Source organism: Zootoca vivipara, chromosome 1, assembly GCF_963506605.1.
Source record: "Zootoca vivipara chromosome 1, rZooViv1.1, whole genome shotgun sequence".
NCBI classification, from domain to species: domain Eukaryota; kingdom Metazoa; phylum Chordata; class Lepidosauria; order Squamata; family Lacertidae; genus Zootoca; species Zootoca vivipara.
The window spans coordinates 129106179-129125969 of record NC_083276.1 but is presented as its reverse complement, the minus strand read 5'-3'; the positions used below and the strand labels follow the sequence as shown (position 1 = coordinate 129125969).

Sequence of the window (19791 nt, the reverse complement as noted above, 5' to 3'; positions counted from 1 at the left end):
TGGGCTGCAGCGCGCTTTTCTGTCCACCGGAGGGCTCCGCTAGCTGGCTTGATACGGTTCCTGGGACTTGAGGAAGCGCTGGAGAGAAAGCTGAGAGGCAACATGGCCACGTCGAGGCTGCTGGTGGGCAGAGCAGCGCGCCTGCTCTCCTCTCTCCAAGGCGGCAGGGCGCCTGCCAGGTGAGCGCTTCGTTTCTGGGCAGGTGCTGCATGAAGGATGGCGAAGCGGGCAGCGCTAGAAGCGTCTTGGGCACTGCAGTTTTAGGCCTGAGAAGGGACTAGCGGGGGACGGAGAGCGTCTTGCACCGGCAGGAAAAGTAGGTTGCAAGTATCCCACGTAAGTCAGTCCCAGAAAGTGACCTCCGGTCCCCAGATCCTCGGTGCGCGCCTGTCAGTTTTGAGACAGCGACTCTTCAAAAACAAAAACAGAAACACATCCTATTAAGGAGATCTTCTGCTGAAGTTCTCCCCCCCCCCAACTCTCAGTGCTTCCGGAGAAGAAGAAAGAACCCTTGAAAATTTAAAATTATTTGGAAATAAAGAGATCTGTGGCTGTTTATGCCCTTATTAAAGGCGGCTGCCTCTTTATAACATCACTTGGCAGTAGTGGGTAGCTATCCCCAGAATGTATTGCAAGCAGTGCCGGATTTATGTATAGGTTAAGTAGGCTGAAGCCTTGGGCCTCTAAATCTAGGGGGCTTTCCCAGCCCGCCTGCCCCCCCCCCCAGCGGGCAGTCTCCCCTCTCCCAAAATTGCAAACCTAAGACTTCACGCGAGGGCAGGGCAACCTGGGCCAAGCAACTATGAGACTCAGGGGCAGCCAGTGGGGCCCAATTTGAAACTCTAGTGCACAACTTGAAAATTTTTGGGGGGCTCAAGTTTACAACCTCGTTTTGAGTCCGCCTTGTTGAGCGTCCATTTCATCGAACATCCGCGGCAAACCCAGAAGTACCGGAACGGGTTACTTCTGGGTTTGCTGCTTGCGCATGCGCAGAAGCGCAAACTGCTCTGTGCGCATGCACAGAGTGGCGCTTTGTCGTGCGTCCTTTTCATCTAGCGTCCAGGGCTCCAGAACGCAAAACAAGTTACGACTGTACAAGGAAAAAATTCAGATGGCCTTCCTAATGTGGAATCAGTTTTGTGGCTATTTCTTAGTTTTATGGTCACTAACTGCTTGAGAGAGAGTTTTTCAAGACCCAAAAGAATTAAAAATGAATGAAGGGCCCCAATGTCTCAAGCATAGCTGCCAAGTTATCCCTTATTTTAAGGGATTTTCCCTTATGCTGAATAGGCTTCCTCGCGAGAAAAGGGAAAATTTGGCAGCTATGGTCTCAAGAGAGGTTGTTTGCTCTGAGCATTCTTTACATTGAAAGTGACAAACTTAGACAAACAAAGTTTGATGAAGTTTTCTGGTGTCCTTTAGAGGAGAAATTGTTAATTGCAGAATTTTAAATACCCATCATCATCCTTGGCTTCATTCAGTTTTGTTTATAACACTCTTCCATTTTTTTTTCTCATCAGGGGATTGGGGAGGGCCTCACAAGTGGAGTAGCCTAGGGCCTCTTTTCATCAAAATCCGGCCCTGCAAGGAGGGGTCTTCCTGGCACAGGTTATAAATGCCTCCGGCGCAGTCTTTGCCAGAACTGAAGGGGCAAGAATGGTGAATGCTTCACCTGTTTAATTTCTGCCTGCTGCACATCTGTTGATAGCGTGCAAACCAAGCCTCAAAAAAAGGAGGAAGTGTTAATTGCTGGAGGGGGTGCAACTGGTGCAGATGAGGAGTAATTGTAGTTTGATTGCAATTGTCAATTGCCCCATAATTAGAAGAGGAATAAATTACCATGGGAATTAAAAGGCAAGTGGCATGTATCCTGATTTCCAATCCAGAACTCCTATAAGACTGGAAAAACCAGCTGTGAACTCTGACCCAATTTCTGCCTGTGTTGCACTGCTTAGATAGTTGTTGTGACATGACAAGGCTGGTGTTGGAAGATACCTTTGCTCTCTTTATCATTTAACTACAAGGCACAAGAGATGATTTCTTAAAGGGGATGGCAAGGGACAGTCATCGTCTTGGTTGTTTAAAAATAGAAAATTACTTTGTTCTTCCCCCTGGCCGTCTGTCTGTGTTCATTAAAATATTTAAAGTTCTATTTATAGCACACACTCACTCACACACACAGTGTGTGTGTGTGTGTGTGTGTGTGTGTGTGTGTGTGTGTGTGTGTGTTAGCTGGGGTACAAAGTGCCAAGTGGCACATTCCATGTCCAGAGAGTGTTTGATTCAAGCTAGCTTTTTCAACAAGGGTCCCTCAGACCTTGTGGGGGGCTGGACTATATTTTGAAAAGAAAAGAAAAAGAACAAATTCCTTTGCCCCACAAATAACCAAGAGATGCATTTTAAATAAAAGCACACATTCTACTCATGTAAAAAAAACAACCAGGGAGGCCCCACAAATAACCCAGAGATGCATTTTAAATACCGGTACAAGGACACGTTATACTCATGTAAAAACATGCTGACTCCCAGACCGTCCGTGGGCTGGATTTAGAAGGCGATTGGGCCGGATCCGACCCCCAGGCCTTAGTTTGCCTACCCATGTGCTATGGGTGGTTTGGAGAGGTCCTGGCAGAGGGGAAAGTGCGAGTGGAAGAGGTAGGGGAGGATCCACTAATATCCAAAAGTGCAGAAAATACAATGCTTTATTTATTTCTAGAATTTGCCAACCGCCCACCATTCAAAAATTTTTGTAGCGGTGCACAAAAAAAAAGAAAAGAAGTACAAACAAAATATGAGGTTGAAACAAGGAAAATAGATTGAAACACATTTGTAAAACCAACGAGAACAATAGCAAACAATGCAACCCTGAAAAGGCCACTAGAGGGCCTCATTGGACCTGAGAATTCAAGGAGGCAGAAGGTGATCTCAGGCCCTTGGCTGTTGAGGAGTTTTGTACTGAGTAGTAAAAGCTTAAACTTCACCCAGTAGCAGATTGACAGCCAGTGCCGATCTATTAGTAGTAGTGCCAAGGAAAAGTTGCTTCTAGCTATGGTTAGGGAGCACACATGCTGTCAGCTCCCAGTTGGCCTGAGAGGACTCTTACCAGACTACATTTGGTGTTTTTAAAATTGTAAATTGCATTGAGCAGAATGGCAGAAGAGTAATATATTTAAATCCAACCAATAAATGTGACAACCAAGAGGATGGCACCAGCTGCCAGCTTTTTCCTCTTTGTCCCAGTGTCACACTGAATACTTTAGTTATTATTTCATCCTTGTTTCGTATGATTTAGGGATTGTGGCTGACATCTTTTGCAACACATCAGAATCATTAAATTGCCCTGTCCTGTTTTTGCAAGTGAGCATGAATGTGAATAATATTACCAGTAAGTTTCCCGTAAGATCAGGGAACTGAAATAGTTCTGTGGGGAATACCAAACCTTTATCAGTTTAAACTGTGAATCAGAAGAGTCTGAATCATAGCTGAACCCCACACGGGATTAAATTAGGAGCGGGAGAACTATGTAAACCACCTTGAGCTCCGTGGAGAAAAGGGTAGGCTATAAATGCAACAAAAATAAAAATAGATTTTCAGTGGGAGCTGTGTTCTTATAACTCCCAGTTTTGCTCACATTCTTCCAGAAGTAGTTTGATTGTGACTAGTGTTTTGCTGATTGTGACTAGTGTTTTGCTTAAAATAATAAAAATAAAAATCAGTATAAATGTGATGTTTTTTCCTCTTATTTAAATTTTTTTAAAAAGATATATTCAAACCGAAAATCATGAATCGGCACGCCTTGAAACCTCCTCTGCTAAAACCTTAATGGACATAGGAACTCGGAGGATCTTCTCATCGGATCATGACATCTTCAGGGAAAGTGTAAGAAAGTTCTTCCAGGAAGCTGTGCTGCCATATCATGGAGAGTAAGTTAAACATTGTAGATCTTGTGGTCTTGCCTGCGGTGGTGTTTGTTAACCGAAGTTCGTTCCATTCTCTTTCCCCCCCCCCCCCCCCGCCTCCTGTTAGAAGCAATGTTAAATTACATGTCTGTCCTTCTAGGAGAAAATATTCTTCTAAGAGAAAAGATTATACTTGTGCCAATGGAAGTTTCCATCCTACAGTGTTTAGCAACTTTTCAGGACTGGGGTATCTTTGCTGGAACAGTGGCATGGGATAAAAGGATTGCAGAACAAAACCACACACACTCTAGTCCTGATCAGGTCTCTCTGTGGCTAAAAATCCTGCCCTCCCCTTGTTGTGCACTCATGCCTTTAACATAAATACAGTGGTACCTCGGGTTGCAAACACTTCAGGTTACAAACGCTTCAGGTTACAGACTCCGCTAACCCAGAAATAGTACCTCGGGTTAAGAGCTTTGCTTCAGGATGAGAACAGGATGAGGGGCTTCCGGTCCGTCGCGCCGGTGGAAAAGGACGCAGGGACTTCGCGCTCCGAAGTCCCTGGCTTCGTGGAGGGGGGGGGAAGTCCGCAGAGCGAGCGGACTCCCCGAAAAATCACCGGGTAGAGAGTCCCGGTGACATAGCCGCCCAGCTGTTATAAAAATTAATAAAAACTATTATAAAAAAAAGAAAAGAAATGTGCTCCAGCGGCGCGGCAGCAGCAGGAGGCCCCATTAGTTAAAGTGGTGCTTCAGGTTAAGAACAGTTTCAGGTTAAGAACGGACCTCTGGAATGAATTAAGTTCTTAACGAGAGGTACCACTGTATAGTTTGGACCTTGGTTTAATAATGTAATGCAGCAGGTTAACAAAGGTTGCAACCATACTTTCCTCATCGTTTGCTCCACTGAACTTAATGGGACTTACTTCTGAGTATTGTTGTTGTTGTTGTTGTTGTTATTTATTATTATACCTTGCCTTTTTTCCCCTGTTGGGACTCAAGGCGGCCTACAGATAAAAACAAGAACTGCTTAAAATTTAGAAAAAAACGATAATTAAGAAACCATTAAGCATGGATAAAATTAAAACTATATATGTATATAATAACTATTGAAACTATACCAATAATTGCAATAACAGCAGCATGGCACCAGCTGCAGTCAGTTCCCAAAAGCCTGTTTTTTCGGCTTTTGGGAACTGGCTTTTGAGAACAAGGAAGTCTTCACCTGCTGGCGGAAGGACAACAAGGAGGGAGTCAGTCTAGCATCTCCATGGAGCAGTCTGGGAGCAGCCACCGAGAAGGCCCTCTCCCGCTTCCCCACCAAGTGTGCCTGTGGGGGTGGCAGGACCAAGACAGGGGCCTCCTTTATTTATTTTAATTTGGTTACAGTATCCATTGGGGGGATTGGAACAAATCCAACTGCACACACCCCGGTGCTTAAATCTTGCATCTCTGAATCAGCAGGTGTGAGTGTGCACACGATTGAGCATGTGCATGTACAGACATGTATAAGCAATCGTCAACTCATGGTATTGTGTATTGGTTTGCTTCTAAAGGTCTTTGTTTTCAGGCAATGCATTTTTATAGAGCAATTCCTCAGTTTTGCCACACACACACACACACCCAGCACACTGTAAAAAAGAATCCCACAGAATCCACTCAAATCTTGTTTTATTTGCAGGTGGGAGAAAGCTGGACAGGTGAGCAGAGAGCTCTGGGAAAAAGCTGGACAGCAGGGCTTGCTGGGTGTCAATATATCAGAAGAACATGGTGGCATTGGAGGGGATATTTTCTCTGCAGCAATCGTTTGGGAAGAGCAGTAAGTAGCAAATGCACTGTGAAACAATTCTTTCAATGTCAAGTACCTTTTTGCTCTTGATTTCCTATGACCATAGCTTTTGGAAACACTGTTGTTGGCTTCCCCTCCCACATGCACCCCGATGGCAGCATTTCTAAAAATGTACAGTATAAAGCCCTGAACAACTTGGGGCCTAGATACCTGAAGGAAAGCTTCTCTGTATATCAGCCTACCCACGTATTAAGATCTGCAGGAATGGTCATTGTCCTTCTGTGTGTTCCTCAGAGCTCTCTGTGTGGTGGTGACCTGGAATAAGGAATTCCATCCCTCCTGAGATACCATTGCCAGTGTTGGGTCCATATCTTGACAACGACTAAAAAGTGACCTCATGTTGAGTTGTAGACTGATTGATCTTATTGTGCAGGATATTGATTTGATGCTGAATGGTAGACTCTGCTGTGAATCTGGTTGCTGTTGTTGTTGTTGTTGTTGTTGTTGTTGTTGTTGTTGTTGTTGTTGTTGTTATTTGATGGTAATTTTATGTATGTTACTGTCTGCACTTGCTGAGATGTTAAATCAACATCTCGGCTGAATTGCTCCCCAGACTGCTTGAATCCCCCCCCCCCCGTCAGTATATCCTTTCCCATAGAAAATTTGCACATTGCAGAGAAGGCTAGGCTATAATCCTTGACCCTGACACCCTGACATTTCCATTTGATTATGATCCCCCCGGACTGCAGTGGTACAGTTCAGAAACCCCTATGGCACTCGATTCCAGTTATCTGTTTTTGTGTCAAAATGCCATGCCTTCAGTTATGTTGAGAGGCTAGGGTGGAATCTAGACACATTAAAAAAGATGTGAAAATGTGTTTGTTTTTTTAAAAAAAGTTTTTAAAAATATATTGAATTTGCCATAGCTCACCATTGCCATCTAGTGCCGCATTTGTATAAATGCACCTTACAACACACGGTAAAATGTTTTATCTGCAGCAGTATAGCTCAGTCCTAGATCATGGACTTTCTCTTTTTCCTTTAAAAATGAAATGCCAGTATGCGGAACTATTGTGTGATTTAACTTATCATTAAAGAATAATTTCGAACAAGTAAATCCAGTCCCTAGCTTCATTACTTCCCCAAAGTATCAAAAACTATAGATACCAAAAACAATGGAATTATAAAAATAATATAATTTGGTAATTAGGTTTCTCTATGTTTCAATATTGTATTTAAAATTCAGCCTGAAATCAATGTGAAGCTGCTTTTTTGAACATCTCTTGACTTCCTTTTTTTTCTTTCCAGAATGTATGTTAACTGCACAGGCCCAGGATTCAGCCTTCACTCTGATATTGTCATGCCATATATAGCAAATTATGGTTCAAAAGAGCAGATTAAGAGGTTCATTCCAGAAATGGCAGCCGGCAAATGTATTGGTGCAATAGCTATGACAGAGCCTGGTGCTGGGAGGTGAGCCAAGAAATTACAAAAATTAATTGTTGTAAAAAGTAAGTCCCATTAAATGTGTGTACATGTCTGTGCTCAGTAAGGTTTCAAATACTTTTGCCTTCTTGTATAAGGTAAAATTGGTGGACCAGTTTGTCAGAGCAAATTCCTCTAACTTTGCTGAACTAGCTCAGAGAGCTAGAGTAGTGGTCAAAATGTGGAGCTGTGAACCAGGAAGGAACCAGCTTTAATTTCTCCTCTGCCACAAATTCGCTAAGAGTCCACTGGCAAATCACCATCTGTTGGCCTCTGCTCCTTGTATACGAACAGTGCTAAGTGCCTTACAAGGTTGCTCTTAAGTACTGTATTTCTGAGTGTGTAGACAGGAGGAACTGTGAACACTATAAATGCAAAGCATTAGTACTGTTACAAGAAATTATATGCACATGATTCCAAGTGCAGGAGGCAGAATAATTATAAATAGGAAGCTGTTATTCTAGGACTGGATGAAAAAAGAAGCAAAGCACTCAGCACTGAAGTAACATTCGATGCAAATACTCCGCATGAAAATTAAGTGTTAATGTATGCTTGCTTGACTCTAATTTTTCTTGTTACCCTGTTTTCCTTTTTAGATAATGCTTTTTTAAAATATATTGTGGCTAATTAGGCTGCAGTCTGAACCCCTGTCTGCTTACCTCTTCCTGCCTCACTGATGGGCATGGAACGTTGTGGCCAAATTTGTTACATTACATTTCAGCGGTTACGGAGAAAGGCTGTGACCTCTGCGCACGCAATGCCTACATTTATATATATAGATATAGATTCCCTGGTGTGTGATCTGTCTATGCAGGGGTTATTTAAAAATAAATATTGTGCCTTTTCCTCTGTACTATTAAGAACTGTTTTATTGTTAGTGATTTGCAGGGTGTGCGAACATACGCAAAAAAGGATGGAAGTGACTGGATTCTAAATGGCAGTAAGGTATGTACAGGAAGGATCAATTATTCTGGATTTGGTACGGGCTTCATCCTACAGCCCTTTGAGATGGCTTCTAAACTGGCCACGGTGGTCTTGCCACTGTACCTTTTGCCAAAGAAGCAGTGCCAAGCTACTTCCCGTTATGTTTTTTACGAGAATTCATGCTGCCAGAGTAATGTGGCTACTTCTGCTGGCAGCTTCAAAACTCAGTCAGCCTAGCAGGTGCTCTTCTGTACTTCTTTTATCTGGGGAAGATATAAAGACCATCTGAAGAATTTGGCCTTTTCGTGTTCTAACATATTTGGCCTGCACAGGGTAACCAATGTGCAAATATTTCACAGTTCAAAAGAGTTGGCAGTAGAATGGCTTCCCTGGTATGAAACTGCCTGAGGGAACCAAGGAGGCAAATAAAAACTTGACTACATCAATGCAAAAGAGAAAAAAGAGAGAGTTTCCTTTCTCGGTGAGTGTATTGTTCAGGGTTCAAGGAAAATGCCATGCTGGATGCCAGCTGCATGCAGCCAGGTTGCTGTTGCTTTGCTATTAGATCCTTTAGTTGGAACTGCTTCTCTTCTTCTCTGATAAAAGTTTGGGGCAGGGAGGAGGAGGGGGAATGCCAACTCTCAGCCTACCTCCTCGGTTGCTGCAAAGATAGGATAGATAACCCCACGTGCAGGACCCTGAGCAAATTGGAGGAAGGCCAGGATACAAAACATTTTCATCAGTCAGTACAATGCCACACAAAGTTGCAGGGCTTTTTAGGATGTGGCAGCATTTATTGCCATGTTTGAGAAAAGAGAAGAGAACATTGTCAATTTCCCCCATTGCTTTCACTTGTTCACAGCTCTTCTGACATGCTGAAATTAGTTACAGCAAAATGTTCTGCTGGCTTCTGTGGCATGGCTGACTTTCAGCACAATCCCAAGCATCTTTACTTGGTCAGAATTGAGTCTCATTGTCCTCCACGGGGCTTTACTGCTTAGTGTAGCCTTCCCCAACTGGTGCTCTCTAGATATTTTGAACCACCGTCTCCATCATCCCCAAGCAATATGGCTTTGCAGGCTGGGGCTTGAAGTCTAAAACATCTGGAAGGCACTAAGTTTGAGAAGTCTGCCCTGGTTAAGTGTGCTTACTGGATTATAAGTTTAACTTATGCCAATGTTTGGTTTGCTGCTCACTCCTTTTTTTAAGAGCTCGAGCTGCATTAGAAGAATCGTCAGCCTCTTTCTGCCTGCCTGCCTTACTCCCTGTGATGGGGATCACTTGGCAGTGGGATAATCTGTGAAGGGTCCTGCCTAAAGGCAGAGGGTGGGATTTGATTATCTTTGGGTCTCTTCTGTATACTGTCCTATGAATAAGAATTCAAAGTGATCTTGATTAAACTAGACAATTGGCAGGAAAGCTGCAAGATAAAACGAAGAAGCCATGGTCTGCTCAGAGAGAAATCAGACAGTAAAACTAGCATTGTTGTGATGGGTTCCCCTCTCCTCCATGTGAATATTCGTTGCAAATTACTGCTCCATTGTAAATGGCTGCAGCTAGCTTTGGAGTTCCTTAACAGAGACCCTGTCTCCAAGACAAAAGGAAGTCATAACAATAGTATGCAGTAGCTACTTTATCCCCCTCTACTGTATTGCAGGTGTTCATTACTAATGGTTGGATGAGTGATGTAGTAATTGTCGTGGCTGTTACAAACCGTGAGGCCCGTTCCCCTGCTCACGGCATTAGCCTCTTTCTGGTAGAAGAAGGAATGAAAGGATTCATCAAAGGGCGTAAACTTGAGAAAATAGGACTTAAAGCACAGGTGAGTCGAGGGAGTCCCGAGAAGCCACTCTGATGATTGCCTGTGGTGAATGCAGCTTGAGGAATGACATAAATATTCTACATCAATTAAGCAGTGTATTATTTAGGACTGTAAAATACACAGCAAAATTGAAAGGTGGGTGCAGGACCACACATCACTCTACCCAGAAGCTACTTGTGCAGTGGCATCTCATGTGTCTGCCCCTTTCACACAAAGTGAGCTGTGGGGCAGGAACCTGATCTTAGCATCAAAAGTGGTGCATTGGTGAAGACAGCTTAACTCCCACTGCCCCAGTTCCCCAAGGTCAGTTGCCCAAACTCCTGCTCTGTGTATGTATATATGTCCTGCCCCAACCTTGTTCCAGTAATGGAAGTGAGCCCATCTGAGAAAAGTACAGTACCTGGGTTGATGGAGGGGTAGGATTTGTCGCCTGTCCCCCATGCATGATGTTAAGTATTAGGCACACCCTACGGTTCACCAAGTGTCAGCAGTGGGACAGACATTTGAGACAAACATGGCTACTGCTGCTTCATCCCATTTGGTCCTTAGAAAATGGATGTGGTGAGCTATAACTTTCACCAGCAGTTTGCCTTCTGAGCCTGTGTGTACGAAGGGAAGGACTGTGTAAGGAACAAGAAGCAGATTTGCAAAATGGTGGTAGCAAATTTTCTCTGTGGTTTTTTTAAAAATTAGGACACGGCAGAGCTGTTTTTTGAAGATGTCCGCCTGCCTGCCGGGGCCTTGCTTGGACAGGAGAACAAAGGCTTCTATTATCTAATGGCAGAGCTTCCTCAGGTAGGGGAGACATAAAAACCACACTGAGGCACACAAAGGTACGACTGTTCATTGCAGCAAACTGCCAGCTCCAGATTGCATGGTGTGACATTTGATCTCCGACACAGTATTTCAGCAGCCACCACCTGCTGATCTCAGCGTGGGTTTTTTGCTGCTTCGTGTTGGAATTATTGCATTTGAAACTGATGTGTGATCTTCTTTCTACTGGGTTACAGACCTGTGTGTTAATTTAAGAGATCACAGCTTCCTAAGAAATGGTTTGATAATGTAACTGGTTTTTGCCATGCCAGTTTAATATTAAAATGAATGTGGATGGATAATTTCATTTCAAATTCAGATACCATATTGAGTAGATGTGTTGCAGATGCATTTGACCACAGCACAATGGATAACTGTTGTTTAACATTAGTGACTCCATCTTCAGCTGTACCATTCTGGAGCTGGCACAGTGAAAAATGAGAAAAAATCCCGTCCTATCCCCCTTCTAGTCTGGCTGGCGCAAGTAGCAAAACGAGATGAGGCAGTCAGTGTTCGCTCGCTGTCTGGGGTAGGGTTGGGTCATACCTGGTTTTCAATATCGTGATATATCACCCGCTGAACTTCACGTCATCCCGATATCTCACAATGTCTGAGAAAAGGATGTAACCATGTAGAGGCAAATGGGGTAATATCTTGGCAACTGCTACTTCTTAGTGTAAAATTGATACCTCTTTACTTATCTTTAACATATATTGCCCTGATTCTCATAATTTGAACAGAGCTTCTGCATATGGCCCTACACGCATTTATTCCACAGCCAATTTTTCCTCCGGATGCATTGTTGTTATGCGCCATCCCAAACTCCAACAGTGGTGCGAGATTCCAGGGGTTGCAGCTGCGCTTTACATGGAGTCTGTTTCCCTTTGGACAATGAGGCATAGAAAAGACTGTGCTGTCTTTACAATATATGGTTTATTTACGAACACACACACACACATACAACCTGAGGAATTTAGGGTGTGTGGCACCCCACAAATTCCTAACAATCTATTTTGTGTTCAGAATGTACATACATGAGGTACATGTATGTAGGTCCCCTGTGTAGACTGGATCTCAGGCGCATGGATGCAAAGTGGCAATCTCTATCCGCCCCCCCCCCACACTATTTTTATACGCTACACACTTTGGCCGTCATTATAGGGCTGATGTTGCTATTCTAGACACATGGGACTAAAAAATTTATATCCAAGTTGCACCGTGTGGGGATTTTGAAGAATGTTGAATATATTATCAGCTTTTTCTGGTCCACGTCACTTTTAAAGACTGGGAAGACTAATTTAGCTTGTGATGAAAGGGCAGGGAATATCAAATATAGGACTGTGCGTACGAATAGCTTTTCTGTGGTAATGAGCACATGTGAGAATGTTTTCTCCCTCCATCTCTTAAGGAAAGGTTGTTGATTGCTGATATGGCAATTGCCAGCTGTGAATTCATGTTTGAAGAGACAAGAAACTATGTGAAACAAAGAAAAGCTTTTGGGAAAACAGTTGCACATTTGCAGGTAAGCATTTGGGCATGTTTCTTTGTGCTGTAAAGTCATAATAAATGTCTGAATCCCATAAAGCATATATTACTCTTCCAGTACACCACACTTCAGAATACTGGTTTGATTCACCTAATGTGCAATCAGGCTTTCCCCCCCTCCCTTAGCCCTGGATTTGACTCTAGGGTAGCTGGGGGAACCTCCTGGATGGTACATAGGGTAAGGAGAGACAGTGACATCTGACAAACTGCAAGGCTTGCGCTGGTGGAATGTTCACCACAGTGAGACATTGAATTCCACCCAATGGCTATATTTGCACATCACATTAAAAACATAGTTTAGCAGCATGTGCATGAGTCAGTTCACCATTTTCCCCTCAAGAACTTAATTTTTACAAGTTTAAATTTTAGGAAAATCCATAGAATTGGTCCTGGATACAGTACAGCATGACAAACCCGATATACCCTGAGAAAACAGTACCCTTCCAGGTGAAATGAATACTGTACTTTCCTTTCTAGCAATTTCAAACAAAATCTGGGTTCAACCTCATATAATTTATTGCCTTTTCTTCCCTACCTCACCCTGCCTTCTGTCTTTATACTGGTTCTGTTCTCTCTACCAAGCAGTGTTTCTCAAACTTGGGTCTCCAGCTGTTGTTGGACTACAACTGCCATCATCCCTGGCCACTGGTCCTGCTAGTAAAGGGATGATGGGAGTTGTAGTTCAAAAACAGTTGGAGACCCAAGTTTGAGAAATACTGATAGGTATCCACTTCTCACCAGAAGCTTTGGCTGTATAGTCTCATTTCCCTTTTTCCAGGCACCTTCCACGTAGCACATCTATATCTGTGCTTCCTTGGAGCACCTCCACAGGTCGTCTTGATGCTACAGTGCCTTACCTTCGCAAATGTTTCCCAGGGTACACAGTGTAATGTACATTTTAAGAATAGTTTGGAACTTTGTGGGTGGTGCATTCTATGCAGCGGGAGAGCAGAATTGAACCTGCCAGCTCTGTCGCATTGCCTATGGATCATTAACCCACAAAAAATATAGGAGAGGTATAGGAGACCCGATATTTTGTTTCAAATAGCCCTCTTAGTTTTCAGTGATGCTCAGTTCTAATGGATCTTACTCCTAGGTAAATAAACTGTGCATTTTCTTTCTTGAATTGGAAGACTGTGCAGCACAAGCTGGCAGAACTGAAAACGCAAACATGTATAGGTCGTACGTTTCTGGATAGCTGTCTCCAGCTCCACTCTGTGAAACGGCTGGATTCTGCTACCGCTTCAATGGCCAAGTACTGGTATGTGTGTTAAACAAGTTATCTAACTTTCCATATAACATCTCTATCTTTTGAACAGTTACATTGAACGTAACCTCACATGGTTGACAGGCTGGGGAAGGCCTTTCTTACAGGGGTGCGAAGAAATTCCTGGGGGTGACAAATGTCTCCATGATCCTTCCTTCAGTTTAATTTTGCTGCTTCTGTGCAAATACCAGGTACTTGTGCATATGAGAAGCAGGTTGTGTACCCTAGGGCTCATTTTGAACAGCAGGATTGATTTTTTAAAAATGGAAGTAAAAGTTCCTGAAATGGTTAGGAAAGTGCAAGGAGAAAGAGTAGAGCTGCTACTTCTTAAGTAGAACAGGAGTTGTTTTCGACATAGTATGAAGCAGATCACATAATCAGCACAGGGATTTCCCCTTGCACCACAGAACGTTCTCATCCGCACCGTGTAAAATTGTTCTGAGTTCCCCTCCAGCCCTCTGGAACAGATTTGGGAGTCCCACCAGGGAGGAGAGGTGGGGGAAGCCCATTGTGCCAATGCTAATCCTTGCACTTGTGCAGCTAATTAGGTCTGGATGAATGCTTCACATGGTGCCATTCAACACTTAAGTGCCAGAAAGTTAACAATAACAACAAATACATCCCGATAGGCTGCCACCACAAACGAAACATGAAATCCCCTCTCTAACTTATCCCCCCTCTAACTTAGCCTTTGCCAGCCTGGGGGTGGACTAGATGACCCTCTGGGTACCTTCCAACTCTATCAGACATTTTGGACTTATTCCAGCAAAGGCTCCTCTAGGCTCTTTGGGAGGGTGTCTGAGCCCAGCTGACAAGGACTTCTCTGCTTAAGCGAAGCTCTAGAAATATAAACAGTAAGGAGCTTGAGATTTACTTTCCTACAGCTAAGGGGACACAGAACAAAACCCTGTGAAATATCAGAACAGCAGAACAATGGAGGTGGAGACGCTCCTTCAGGTATACTGGATCGAGGCTGTTTAGGGATTTAAAGGTCAGCACCAACACTTTGAATTGTGCTTGGAAACGTACTGGTCAATCTAACTTTGCTGGTTATACGGTACCTTCTTGCCTGGCCAATACAGTATTCCTTGCGAGAAATAAGTTCTGAAAGAGAATGAGAACATCTTTAGGTTCCTGATTTAGATCAAGCCTGTCATTTTTCTTGGAAATTGGAGACCAACAAAAGCTGCTGTCTTAATGGAGGTGCATTGTTTTGGCAGGAGAGGCTCTGCCTTTCATGTAAAGGGTCTAGGCAGCAGACCAGAAATTCATTTAGAGGTTGGTTCCACCTCCTTGATAATTCTAGACTTCCACTGCAAACCAGTTAGCTATTGCGAAAAAGGGATTAACGTGAAAATGTGCACCGGGAAATTAAAAACGCAATATATCTGCCTATTCAATATTCACCACAGTGGGTTGTCAAATACCAGGCATCAGGAAGCACTGTGGGGACTATTTCAGGATGTGGGGGGTTGTCACAATGGCAGCAGGCAGGGAATTAAAATGGTAAGAAAACAGAAGAATGTGACAGGGGGTTGTTTCTTGATTGCTCGACACTAAGAATACTAGTCACAGTCACACACCCCATGTAGCACAGATGCTGCCTCTAGATGAGAAAAATGCCTTGTCCTCAAAATAATATAATACCCTGAGTGAGATGAGGTCTATATACCAAATGAACAACACTGCATTTATTGGCTATGAACTAGTCTGGAAAGGCAATTAGAAAGTAGGAAAGAATCTGGCTGCGTGACTAGAACGCAGTACAAATGGGTGAGGCCCCTTTAATAAAAGACTGGCATCTGTTACTGGAAATTACTGGGTTCCTTCGATTTTGAAACTGGGTATGCTGGGTTGGTTTTAAAACAGTGTTGGCTACTTGCAGTCCTTGAACTGAATGAAGTTTGTCAGCTGATTTATTCAGGACGATCTTGTATTTCCTTTTCCCCTTTTTCTCTCCCTCCTCCTCCTCTTTTGAGGTAGACAAGTCATCTTGACCTCAGCTTCTAAATTGCCCTTGGCAAAATACAGCTTGAAGAGACCATAGTATTAGAAGTCTGGCTTCCATAAGAATGCTTAATTGCTGAGCTGAAAGGCTTTTGGAAACCATAATATGATCTTATTGCAAAATGGCTAAAGGTTTATCAAATAAGTAGTTCCATATAGCATGCTGCATAAACATAGACTCGGTATTTGACACCAAGCATTTCCCCAAATCTCTCTGACTCTTGAGGGTGGAAATGTTGCCCACTTGCCATGTTATAACAAATCCTGACCTGGGCTGCCTCTTTAGAGTTCCATTTTTCATTAGCCAGAAAAAGCCGCTGGGTTGTTATTGCTGTTACATATTAACTTATGTTTTACCAGACAGAGTTAGACAAGTAAAAACATCTAAGGTAATACTTTGTACTGATGCCAGATTGAATTAACTACATGGTTGAAAGAGATCAGATGCTAGATTAGAAGGACAGAAAACATTTTTTGTGAGGCTATACTGATTTTTCTCTTGTGGAAACTATAGAAAGAGAAATGCACACAGTCCAGATGGGGTATTTCCAGTAACGGAAAAGAAATCTGGGTACAAATGCCTGATAGGAAAGTAATTTTACTTAGCCTCTAAGAAAAGGAAATCACCATTGTCTTTTTGTCCGTGCAGAATGATTAACTATAGTCATAACCACATTGTGAATGCTGCAGCCCGTGGCACCCATATCTTATCCCCTAATAAAACTCTTATTGTCTCCTTAAATAAAGCAGTTTCTTGGTATCATTACTGAGTATGACTCTGGCTGTATTCGGATAGAGCTGTTCTCTTTTTACTGCTGCATGGGAAAAGATCCTAGAGTTTGTGCACATTCTAAACTGGAATGGAAAACTCAGCGCTGGGAGAAAAGTACCAATCAAACTGTGTTGCCAATGCCTAGGTAGTGCTTTTATCACTAAGGAAAGCATTACATAAAACCAAGCTGTTGCTGAATTGTAGGGGGCTGGATTCAACTAAGGGTTTCCCACTACTGGAATTCCCACAATTCAAGGTCTTGTGCTAGTGCAATATGGCTTTCCCCTGTCCTCTCCCTTTGTGCCCCCCCACCTCTCCTTCCAAATTGGCTTGGGAGGGTCTGGAGAACTCCCAGAACAGGATTTTGGGTGTGTGCGTGTGAGAGAGAGGAGATATTGTTCCCTGGCAGAGTGATCTCCTTAGTGCTGCATTGAATTCCTCTCTAAATGTTGCACCAACCTGCATTTGAAACCTTTTCTACAGCCAGTACATTATTTTGAGCATCATGCAAACTATTTCAAAATGGTGGTTATTATTTATTAAAAGATCACAGTGGTGCAACTTATTTATGAGAAGATCTAAGCTCAACTGCTTTGGAAACAAACTTTTCTCTCTGTTTAAGGGCCTCTGATCTCCAAAACAATGTGGCTACTCAGTGCGTGCAACTCCATGGAGGATGGGGATATATGTGGGAGTATCCAATTGCAAAGTAAGTACGACTACTTTTTATTCTCACAGGCATGCCTGTTGTTTGGGAAAAGCTGATCATCCATAAAGAGAGATGTTTCAGTGGTCTTTTACTTATCCAGTTAAGTCTACAAAGCTGTGAAACGTTGTTTGTATTCTTTTAAGTACAAAAAGTTGACACAGGAATTTTAACTAAGCCCCTGTGCCCTCTCTGGGTCCAGTGACCGGCTGAAACCTGAAAACTCGCCTTTAAACAGGATTAAGGCAGTTTCTTCCAAAATGTAAAACTTCATTGTGTCTATTGGTTGTGAAGAAGAGGAGTTGCAGAACATTATATTCAATTGGTCTCAAGAAACTGAGACTGGAGCTTCAGCTGAATCGCTAACCAGTTTCTCTTCAGATGAGAAACTGTTGTGACACTGCTGCCATGCAGATGCTTCAGCATCATTATTAATATGATTTAAGGATGGCAGTGGGCCAATCTGGACCTCACAAGCTGCAGCAAGGAAGGGTACTTAAGATCACAGTTAAGTAATGTGTGGCTCTTCACCCAACCTTTGAGACATATTTTTTGTTTTTATTGTCAAAATTATGTCCTGTTGTCTTTTCAATCATTTAAGGTCCCATCATTTTATTCCTAAGAATTACTGTATTTTTCCATGTATAAGACTAGGTTTTTTTCCTAAAAAATAAATGTCAAAAATTAGGGGGCATCGTATACATGGGGGTGTCTTATAGACAGAAAAATAGTGTGTGTGTGTGTGTAAAAGACCATGTGCATTTAGGTTTCCAATAAAATTCCTTTTATTGCTTGCAAGGAATTTTATTGGAAACTTCTAAACGCACATGGTCTTTTATGGACAGACCAGAACGTATTTTGAAATGACTGAAGCATCTTTAAAATAAATAAAAAATGGTTATTATTAACAAAAATATAAATGTTAGACAGTGTGCTGTTGTAATCATCAATATGAGAATTAGCTTTGGATCTTACTTTCTCCTTGTTGTTATTTTTAAATATTTATCTTTATAAATAAATAAACAGAATAAAAACAAATTTCTCCCCAAAGCTTCGCATAGTGAGGGAGAATGTAACAGACTCTGATGAAACAATTGCTCTGTAAAAAACTAATTTAAGCAGTGCACACTTGAAGATTAAGAGCAGTTTTCTCCAGGATCCAAGCTTCTGTCCCTGATGACACACGTTTCTATTTAGAAGTACTAATAAGTTTTGCAATCTGCTCACTGACATTTTTCTCTAGATCTTTTGTAGATTCTCGTGTTCAGCCAATCTATGGTGGTACTAATGAAATAATGAAAGAGCTCATTGCTAGAGATATCGTGATCGACAAATAGGCATCTATCTATACTAATGGATAGTTCCAGATCCCATTTCTGCTGACAAGGGATTACATTGTGCCAAAAATAAAAATAAGGAAATGTGACAATATGGGTCTAATTGAAGAAGAAACAGCAGCAAAAGCCTGTTTAGAGAATAAAAATGTTTGTTTTTGTTTATCTCCAATGTTTAACTTAGAATAACTGTTAATGATTTGTTTCTCTTATAACTTCCCAAATGCAGAAAACTGTTACAAGTATTTGGGCTACAAGCACAAAATTCATGATGTCATCTAAAGTTGAATTATTTAAAACCTAATGCAATTCTTTTCTGTCCTAAATAGAACATATGTTGGAGGATGATGTGAAAAATATCTACTGTAGAAACTGTAAAGCTCTTTGGAAATAAATGTAGGCCCATTTCTGACATTTTTTCAAAAAGTATACCTCTTCTAATGATCTGAATGGGTATGCTTCTCTATAATCAAGAGAAGACAACAGGTGGGCAGTTAATATTCTAATGTTAACAGATGATTGCACAAAAAGAGTGACATTTGTATGCAGCCTAAAGTGACTTCCAACGTATAACTGTATTTTGTATATAACAATAAAAGAAAAAACTTAAATAATAGTACTATCATAGTCCAGTAATAACTTTGATATCTTTCGAGTCAACAGCTTCAAAGTGTCACGAGGTGCTCCAAACGGCACTGCAAGATGTGACATACTGGATGTGCAACATGACACCTATTAAATGTGGCAATAGTGCTTAAATAACTTAAGAGACTTGGTACCTAGCTAACAATTAAATCAGGGGTTGCCAACCTTTTGAGGCCCCTGGGCACATTTGCAAACCTCCTATTTGATTGGTTAAAACAGAATGCTTCTTTGAAGTCGAATTTCAGTGGATGAAAGGGACTCAGTGGGTGCCATGGAACGATTCCCCTTAGGGCTTGCCGATCAGAATGTCGATGGTTTGAAGCCCCGCGACGGGGTGAGCTCCTGTTGTTCGGTCCCAGCTCCTGCCAACCTAGCAGTTTGAAAGCACGTCAAGTGCAAGTAGATTAACAGGTTCCCCTCCGGTGGGAAGGTAAACAGCGTTTCCGTGCACTGCTCTGGTTCGCCAGACGCGGATTAGTCATGCTAGCCACGTGACCTGGAAGCTGTCTGCAGACAAACGCCAGCTCCCTCGGCCTGTAAAGTGAGATGAGCGCCACAACCGGAGATTCGTGGTCCCTTCCAAGTCTACAATGCTATTGATAACACACACATTTATATCATTTATTTCAAGAACAGTTTGAACCACACAAACATATAACTAGAATTTATCCAGGAAGGTTTAAAAAACGATCCCTACACTGATGAGACCCCCCCACACACATAATTCTGGCGGGTAAACAGATCTCCGCACGTGGGCTCGCATCACAGGAAACGAAGCGACCGG

The 19791-nt window shown here is 42.4% G+C and overlaps 1 protein-coding gene across 3 annotated transcripts; it reads left to right on the top strand.

Annotated features, from left to right (window-relative positions):
* The first annotated feature begins 41 nt into the window (after positions 1-41).
* Positions 42-18976, top strand: ACADL (acyl-CoA dehydrogenase long chain). 3 transcript variants are annotated; one of them, XM_035138712.2, is made up of 11 exons: positions 42-179; positions 3762-3923; positions 5580-5717; positions 6996-7160; positions 8051-8117; positions 9754-9918; positions 10612-10713; positions 12140-12253; positions 13410-13537; positions 16945-17031; positions 18272-18976. In XM_035138712.2, the coding sequence occupies exons 1-11, from the start codon at positions 103-105 to the stop codon at positions 18363-18365; spliced, it is 1299 nt and encodes a 432-aa protein (XP_034994603.1). In that variant the 5' UTR covers positions 42-102; the 3' UTR covers positions 18366-18976. The 3 variants fall into 3 exon arrangements, with proteins under 3 accessions (XP_034994603.1, XP_034994619.1, XP_034994610.1); XM_035138728.2 differs by lacking the exon at positions 42-179 and adding an exon at positions 188-316; XM_035138719.2 differs by lacking the exon at positions 42-179 and adding an exon at positions 212-336.
* Positions 18977-19791: the final 815 nt, after the last annotated feature.